Below are 9,554 nucleotides of genomic sequence, written 5' to 3' on the forward strand. Positions count from 1 at the left end.
TTATATGTGGTTCAGAGTACTGGGACCATTCCCTGAGCCTTCTTGGTCCTGTATTCTGTGTTGTTCTCGGCAGAGCTCATTACTACACTTCCACCTGATCCGCCATCTTTTTTCCGTAAGTCACTTCTTTCATAGTTTTTTATATGTCTCCCCATTGCCTTCTTGCTTGCATTGTTTCAGCTGAGAGATCCAAACTTAATCTGACTTACTTGCCTTAGTATGCGACACTTCTGTTTTCCCTAGCTGCTTTCAGGAGTGTCTTCTGATTTTGGAAAGTTTGATTATGATATGTCTCAGTGATTTTCTTTTGGGGTCTGTCCTTCCTGGGGTTTGCTGAGCTTCTTGAAAGTTTATCTTTTCAAGATGTTTGAGATCTCCAACTGTTTCCTCTGTGGACTTGTGTGATTCTTCTTGTTCTGGAACGTCGATAATTCTTAAGTTATTCCTCTCTTCATGTTGTCCAACATGAATCTTAGACCTTCTTCCGATTTTTTTTTTTTAAATCCTTTTTTGTGTTTGTTTTTCTATCTTAGTGGTATTGAAAGATTTGTCTTCCAGCTCACTGGTTCTGCCTTCCATGTCCTCTATTCTACTCCTTTGCCCTTTCAGAGTATTGTCTATTTCTGATATTCTGTTATTGATCGTTTGGATGTCTTTCTGTAGGTTTTCAACTGTTTCCAATGCTGTTTCAATCTTATTAGATTGTTCCTGTAGCACTTTCCTGACTTCTTCCTTATTTTTCTCAACTCCATTGTTAAAGTGTTTTGAAACATTTTATAATCATTTTTCTGAATTCCTTCTCAGGCATTTGCGAGGCTTGGCCTCCTTCCAGAATGGAGTCCAGGTCTACTTGTAGGTCATCTGTCTCAGACATTTTATCTTGTTTCTGGACATGTGCTGATATGGTCATCTGCTTTTGCTTCTTGGACATGTTTAGTGTTTATCTGTGGCATTAATACCTGAGTATGTGTTTTGGTATTTTTTTATGCTTTCTGATTGCTTCCAGGCAGATGTGATCAGGATGTGGGCTCCCCTTTTCACTCTTCTCATTGCTTAACGGAGAGTAACTTTCACAGGTGTTTTTTTCACAGTTGGTATTGCTTCTTGCCTGGGTTTTGGTGTTATTATAGAGTATGATTGTAGCTTGGCTATATGGCAGCAGTTTCTGACTCTTCTTTGGTATTATAGGGAGAGAGCTCCCCAAAAGTAGAAGGGGGAGCATAAAAAAGCACCAGTGGGCAAAAAAACAAACAAGAAACAAGAAAAAAATAAACCAAAACAGCAACAAAAAAAACTAGAGTGAATACTGTGGTCTATAATCACAGAAAAGGGAGAGGAGGGAGAGAAGGAGGAGGAGAAGAAAAAAATTTGTAGCTTAATATGAGTATGACTTTAATGTCCTCTCTTCAGCTTCTTGTTTTCAAAGCTGCCCGAGAGATTTCAAGATGCCAGTGTTGTTTGTTATGCTATACCTCAGGCTTTAATTTTCGGCCTGTTTTGTTTTTAAACTCTTTCTTTCTCTACAACCCTGTCCTGCCCTTTCCCATATTTAAAACAAACAAACAAACAAAAAATGTTCAGGGCCTGCTCTTGGACTGAGTATTTGTGTGCATGTGTTGTCAGAAGAACACACCAGTAGTGAGGGTAGGGGGTGTCCACTTGCTCAGGCTCCCCCTCTAGTCACCTGAATGTAGGTGCACCAATGACCAGAAACCAAAAAATCAGAACAAAGCAAAACCTACAAAGTGTATTGTCCACGTTTGCTCCAAGTTTCCCGCGGCATTTTTCCGTGGTGTTTCTGCTTCCCTGCTTGGTCTTGCCATTTGGTCTTACCCAAGATGTTGGCTCCAGGGCTCTGAGCCCGGCAGATTCAAAAGCACGTGATTTCTTCCTTTAGCTTCAAGTTCCAGTAGCTATAATCCTTCAAACTTTTAAAATATTCCTATCTCTGTGGTTCCAAGTTTTGGAGCTCTGTCCTGGATCTGCTTTGCCTGGTACTGTGGTATTGTTGACGGCGAACTTCACTGCGCCTCCACCCTAGCTGCCATCAAGTCCCGCCCATCCCAACAATATTCTTACAGGACAACTATTGCTACTTTGAAGAATAATGGGAAAAATTGCTCATGTTAAATTTCCTGGCCTTTTCTTACCAATACAGATTTCTATTTTTTTTAAAACTTCCCTAATAAGCCCCTGTGATTGGCCTATGTCCCTTGAGAAAATCTACCAAGACGATCCCTTTAGAATCCAAAAGAAACAGTTGCCGTGCTTTCCAATCTCTGTGCCTTGAATTGAACTGGCCCGAGATAGATCCCTTTGGAACTTGCTCTTTTGATTAGATCTTGCTCCCAGCTATTTGTTCCACAAAATTGTCTTAATTAGCTTCCAGTTTCCTTAAAGGAGTGTTGGAAAAGTTAGCTCTTTGAGGTAGATGGTCTTCACCCAATGCTTTTGGCACCCATCAAAGCCCAAAGCTGGCTGAGGTCAAAATATTTTTGCTTAAAATGTTAAATACTAAACCATGTGAAATCCCAGCTTCATAGCTACTGTACCAATAGGAATTTTATGGTCTCTTTCCACCAGTTTCAGACTTCAGCCACAGTTTCTTCAGTTGTCTAGGGTGACACTCTTCCCTCGCTTGCCTCAAAACACTTGATCCACCTAAGACCTGCTGTTTTACTTTGAGCACTATTCCCTAAACTTTCTGCAAAGCTTCAATGATTTGGAAAGACTTCTATTAGAGTTTTGTTAAAAGTGTGAAATTAGCACTGACTTCAAAATCCTCCTTTTTTCCATGGCACACAAAAAGCGTTCTTTTTTGGAAGTCACCGTAATGAGACTAAGACAAGTGTGTTACTGAGAGAACTTGTCTGCCACCATCTACTAATCACAGAGTCATGCTTAAATATGTTTTGTTTGGAATAAACCCATGCATATATGAACTGGAACCCTAGTAACAATACCTTTTACCTTACTCTTGGACTTCATGATGAACAGATACAAATCTCATTATAATATTAAGAAGACAGAACCCCATTTAGTTAGAGCCAGCTAAAGAACAGACAGTGGATGCTGCTCAGCACAGAATGATCTTGAAGGAGAGAAATAAAACAAAACTGAACCATAAATAGAATTCTGAGGTCTGCAGAAGATGGCTGCTGGGCCAGCGAGCCAGCCATTTCCCTGCTTCTCTTAGTTTGCTGTAATACAAGTGTCCTAGGCCACTTCCCTTGTTTCACCTTAGGTTAGTTTATTCACAATGATTTTATAAGAAACCACTAAGAACTTTTCCTTAGACATGCTTCTCAGCTTGGGTTTAAAAAAAAAAAAAAGCTTAAATGTTCCATTTTTCCATAAAATAGTTGGGCTATCGGCCTTTCACAATACTATCTTCTGTGCTATTGTTGTAGTTATGTGCCGTGGCGTCGGTTCCGACTCCTACCGACCCTGTACAGGGTTTCCAAGGCTATAAATCTTTATGGGAGCAGAAAGCCTCATCTTTCTCCCATGGAACAGCTGGTAGTTTTGAACTGCTGACCTTGTGGTTCGCAGCCCAATTCGTAACCACTATGCTACCTGGCAGTTTGTAAATAGCACAGAAGATAAGTATCATTTAAGTGCCCATTAAGGTTTGGATGTAGCCTCAGGAGGACGAAAATCCCTTCCTCATAGAAAGAAAAGATAGGCAAAATAGCTGAGAGACTTGTCAGGGCAGCTCTTGAAGCAGTTATCAATAGGTGGTTTTCCATCGACTGTGACCAAAAGAAACATTTTCCAGAACTCAAGGAGGTATAATACCATCCCCAAAAGAAATGCACCTCATTTGAAGGGGAAGCTGTGTTACCACTGCTCTAAGCTTCTCTTAATACTCTTATTCTCGCCATCTCCCTCCCACCCTTTCCTTCCTTTCTTTCTAATTCTCTAGTCTTTTGCTTTATGCTAACCTGGATGTCCCGGGCTCGTTCATAGGACTGATAAGCGATTTTCTCCTCCATGCTGGCCAATTCCTGCTTCAAGTTCAAGATTTCATTCTGGTGGAGCTCTGTTAGGTCATTTAGTTGTTCCTCTAATCGTTCACATCTAAGAAGGGGGAGAGGGGATTAGAATTTTATGCAAGCTACGAATATTTTTCCTTCATATTCAAACCCTACAACCCATTAAAATCCCCCAAATCCATTCTGCAAAGAAACTGAGTGGCCTCGGGTAAACAGGGCATGCCAGTGGGTACAAACTAGGATTAGAACTCTTAGTCCCTGGACTGGGCAGCTGGTCACAACAGGCCATACCCAACAGCAACATGGCTTTCCCACAGTCTTTCCAATATACAGTATTTGCAGGGATGCCAGCAGCCCAGGCTAGCTCTGAGTAGACCTGTGATACTGAAGCCATTCTTACTCTGCTCTGAACTACACATGGGAGGCAAAATCCAGTATACAATTAAACAGATCTTACCAGATGATAAATGGCACATAAATGGAAACCAATTTTCCAAAAGTTACCAGTAGCTTATCCCAACACTGGATAGCTCACTCACCTGGATATTAATGATGTAGAGCCCTACAATGTCTGAACCAAAAGGGCCTATCATCCCAAGGTCAAGTACAGTATCTGAAACACATTAGTCAACAAATAGGGCCTGGCTGTGTGCCAGGCATGGCTCAAAATACTAGGATTACTGTGGTAGGCAAACAGTGCCTATCCTTGCAAACTTGCATCTTAAAGGAGGAGGCAGAAAAAAACAAAATTTTAGGTAAGGATGAATAAGATGAACTACATATGAAAATCTGGTAGCGTAGTGGTTACGAATTGGGCTGCGAACCTCAATGTCAGCAGTTCGAAACTACCAGCTGCTCCGCGGGAGAAAGATGAGGCGATCTGCTCCCGTAAAGATTTACAGCCTCGGAAACCCTGTTCAGGGTCGCTATGGGTCGAAACCGACTCGACGGCACTTAACAACAACAACAACATACGAACATCAGGGGTTGACTTAGCTTGAATGGTCAAGGAAGGTCTCTTCCCTATTCAACTCTCTCTATTGATGATATGAGGAATAGAACCTTGTGAAGATGTGGGGGAATTGTATCTTAAGCAGAAGGAACAACAAGTATAAAGTTCCTAAGATACCTGAAGACAGAAAGTAGGCTAGTGCGGAAAATGGCGGATGAATAGGGATTATTTCATTTGTCCTGTACCTTTAGTTTCTAGGATCACAGACATGAAGGTTTACGCTACATAAAGATGGAAGCTGGGCAGGACATCCATGGAGTAGCAGGACTGGAAGAGTTTAAAGGACAAGATCAGAGATTCCAAGTGAAGAAAGAGCTGGAGGGAGAAATGCATAGTAGACAATTAACTCATACAATGGGTCTCTGTTGGGATAATAGAGAGAAATCAGCTTCAAAAGCTAGGCAGAGGACTCAGGACCATAGACCAGACAGTCATGGGCCCAATGCAAACTAATGGATGGGGGTGTCACATGATCTGTGTTTTAAGAAAATGAGTTATCTGGCAAGATTACCCAGGAAACTTAGGAGGCAGTGGTTTATGCTAATGGAGGATGAACCTGGAAAAGGAGGGTTAGAATGGTCACACAATTTGAAGAATGTAATCAACATCACTGAATCACATGTGTAGAAACTATAGAATTGATGTATGTTCTGTTGTATATATTCTAACAACAAAAACAAAATAGATCATTGAAAAAAGAAGGGAAGAAACTGTGTTATGTGATACTGGTAAAGAGCAAAGATTGTGTGGGTTGAGTGTGAAGTTCCAGGACCCAAACAAAGAGCTAAAAAGGTAGGAGACAGGATGATGACTGCACATGAAGAAAGACAGAGAGTGAAAACATCTTTATCCAGTAGTGACTGGAACCGAGGTTCATCCTAGCAGGAGATTACACTCGCGTTGTCACTGACTCCTTACAGGGGTACAGATGCTGTCAGAGGAGTCACACCAGGATGACTACCTATAAAATTTCTGTGCAGTGTGTTTCAGCAGAAATGTGTTATTTTTTATAAAAACATGTGTTGTTAGTTATAACAAGAATATTTTTCATAAACCCAGTTTACATGTATCAGTGTATCTATAAGGTTAAAACTCTATACTCATCTAGTTTTTGAACTTTCTAAGGAGCTCTGGTAGCGTAGTGGTTACGAATCGGGCTGCGAACCTTAAGGTCAGCGGTTTGAAACTACCAGCTGCTCTGCGGGAGAAAGATGAGGCTTTCTACTTCCGTAAAGATTTACACCCTCGGAAACCCTGTACAGGGTCGCTATGGGTCGAAGCCGACTCGACGGCACTTAACAACAACAACAATGTGTTCCAGAGTCCTGGGGTGGAGCTGTAGGGTAAGTGCAGGAATGCTATCCAAAAGGCTGGTGGTTCGAACCCACCAGCTGCTCCTTGGAAACTGTATACTCACATGGTTGCTATGGGTCAAAACTGACTAGACAGGACGTAACAACAACGTGTTCCAGTTTGAGCTGTCATTATTACCCAATTACAACGACACCACGAATCACAAGAATGCCTATTTTTTCATTGTTGCCAGTGTTCTTACAGTGTCTCATTTTGACCCTGTATACGGTTTCTGGGAGTACTGGTGTGGTGCCACAGGATAAGTAATGGATGGGCCACAAGGTTGCTTTGAACCACAAGATTGGCAATTCAAACTCACCAGCCACTCCTTGGAAACCCTATGCAGAGTCACTATGAATCAGAACCAACTCGATGACACTTACTAACTACATACATAAGGTTTCTGAGACTGTAAATCTTGGTGGGAGCAGCAAACCTCTTCTTCCTCCCACAGAGCAGCTGGCAGGCTCAAACCACAGATCTCATGGTTTGCAGTCCAGTGCTTATTCTAGGGTCACCAAGCTCCTGTGTTTTAACTATAATACTGTAATAATTCTATTCTTGAACCAATATCAATAGCTTTGAGAATTTAGTAGTAATTAAAGGAAAAGGAGAAAAAAATCCTCAAACTTCTTCTACCCACTTACTAGTAATGTTTTAAGTAATAATGTTGTAATTAAATGTTATTGTTGTTGTTAGGTGCCATTGAGTCGGTATCAACTCAAAGCAACCTTAGGCACAACAGAACAAAACACTGTCTGGTCTTGGGCCAACCTCACAATTGTTGCCATGCTTGAGCCCACTGATGCTGCCATTTTGCCAATCCATCTCATTGGGGGTCCTCCCTCCTCTTTTTCTCTGACTCTCCATCTTACCAAACATGATATTCTTCTTCAGTGACTGGTCCCTCCTGACAATATGTCCAAAGTATGAGAGACGAAGTCTGGCTATCCTGGCCTCCAAGGAGCACTCTGGCTGCACTTCTTCCAACACAGATCTGTTTGTTCTTTTTAGCAGCTCATGGTACTTTCAATATTCTCCTCCAACACCATTATTAACTAAATGGTGATTTTACAAAAATTTTGTTGTTGTTAAGTGCTGTTGAGTTGGTTCTGACTAATAGTGACTCTGTATAGGGTTTCCAAGGAGCAACTAGTATCTTTGAACCTTCAACCTTGTGGTTAGTAGTTCAGTGCTTATCCTATAAGAGTCTGATTTTTTGTAAATTGCTTGAATGTACTATTCCTTAGATTGTATGAATACCGACAACAAAGCTGTTTTGTCTGTTATTGAAATTGATCATAAACATTATTAGGAATTCTATCTGGCATGAGTTACTGCACTGGTTGTCACTAGCCCTAGTGATGCACTGACTCAGACATACACAAACCTAAAATAAAAGATTAGAAATGACACAGTTCAAACACTGGAAAAAACGCCTCTGCTTGCTCATTTTTTTACCCCATAGATGATACACAAAGTTTTAAGAAATATATAGAATTTCTATGTTTAAGATCATTTTTACTTTGGGGCATGCATGCATCACCAATATTATTCCTTTCAATAATTATGTAATTTTGAAAGTGAGTCTTCAAAGTGTCAGTCCAAAAGGACTTAAGGAAGGGTGGTGCCTGATTCCCTACACTAAGGATTAATTATGAACAGCAGAGAGGGGAGCGTGGTTGCGCTGGCAACCAGCTTACATGCTGATGAAAGCACACTCATGTGACAACTATGGCATGGGTTTCACAGCCAACCACCCCAACCTCTTGGTCCACAAACTATATTGTCTTTCAGGCGTTTTAGAGAGTGAACAAGAAGTCCCTCAACGAGATGGACTGACACAGTGGTTGCGACAATGGTCTTAAACACAGCATCAATTGTGAGGATAGAGCAGGACTGGGCAGAGTTTTGCTCTGATACATGTTGCAGTTGTTAAGTGCCATCGAGTCGCTTCCGTCTCATTGGAACTGATTCAATGGCACCTAACAAAAACATATATACCAGTAGAACGGATTTCAAAATAATAGTGGCAGAAACAATAGCTACCATTTATTCAATGCCTATTAAATAAATTCATTTTAACATCCCTAAGAAGGTAGTGGAAGGAGCTCTGGTAGCGTAATGGTTACGAATTGGGCTGCGAATCGCAAGGTCAGCAGTTCGAAACTACCAACTGCTCCACGGGAGAACAATGAGGCTTTCTGCTCCTGTAAAGATTTACAGCCTCGGAAAAACTGTTCAGAGTCACTATGGGTCGGAACCGACTCGACGGCACTTAACAACAACAAGAAGTTAGTGGAGTCCTGGTGTGGTGCTGTAGGATAAGCACTGGATTGCTAACCACAAGGTCAGTGGTTCAAAACCAGTAGCTGCTCCTCAGTAAGCCTGCATGGGGTTGCTATAAGCAGCAACGACTAGATGGCACTTAACACAACCACTACCATCAAGAAGGTAGTAGTTATTAATGTTCATTTTAAAGAGAAGGTAGCTGAAGCTCAGAGAGGTAAAGTGACTTCCCCAAGGGGACACAGCTGTTAAGTTAAAAGACCAAGGATTTAAATTCAGGTGTATTTGATTTTTATAACCCAAGTTCTTAGCCTTGTGTGGCCACTTTGAGACTACTCAAGGAGTCAGATCAACTACCTCTCTTGATAGGTATGGAAACTGAGCCAGACCTTCAAGTGATCAAAATCACTGAGCCCAAGATATCTGGGTAGGACTGGACTGACAGGATGGCATGGAGACTGATGCTGAGGGGAAGTCAAGTCCATAGGAGGCAAAGCAGCATAGTAACTACAATCAAGCAGTCACAGAACAACCAACAGATGATGGTGAGGGAGTGGGACACAACCTACTCACACTGCTTGTGGGAGGGAAAATGGTGTCACTGCCTTGGAAAACAGTCAGGCATGTCCTCAAAAGGCTAAGCAAAGAATTACATGACACCCCAATCCTATTCCTAGGTATAGGCTAAAGGGAAATGAAAACTTAGTTGGATCAAAAACTTGTCTATGAATGTTCAAAACAGTACTGTTCATAATCGCCCAAAGAGGAAATAGTTCAAATGTTTAAAATTGATGAATGAATAAAGTGTGGCATATCCATATAATGGAATGCTAGTCAGCTATAAAAAAGGAAGAACACGCTAAGCATTTCTCAAGCTGGGGGAACTAAAGAAAAAATTCAAGCCT

General features: G+C 41.4%; 1 protein-coding gene across 1 annotated transcript in view; it reads right to left on the reverse strand.

Moving 5' to 3' along the window:
- TMCC1 (transmembrane and coiled-coil domain family 1) overlaps window positions 1-9,554 on the reverse strand; it is a 222,554-nt gene that overhangs the window by 11,518 nt on the left and 201,482 nt on the right. Inside the window, exon 4 of the mRNA XM_006868686.1 lies at window positions 3,945-4,080. Within this exon, the coding sequence (XP_006868748.1) occupies window positions 3,945-4,080 (136 nt within the window). The remainder of the gene's footprint in view (window positions 1-3,944; window positions 4,081-9,554) is intronic.

Source organism: Chrysochloris asiatica, unplaced genomic scaffold, assembly GCF_000296735.1.
Source record: "Chrysochloris asiatica unplaced genomic scaffold, ChrAsi1.0 scaffold00121, whole genome shotgun sequence".
In the NCBI taxonomy this organism is placed as follows: Eukaryota; Metazoa; Chordata; class Mammalia; order Afrosoricida; family Chrysochloridae; genus Chrysochloris; species Chrysochloris asiatica.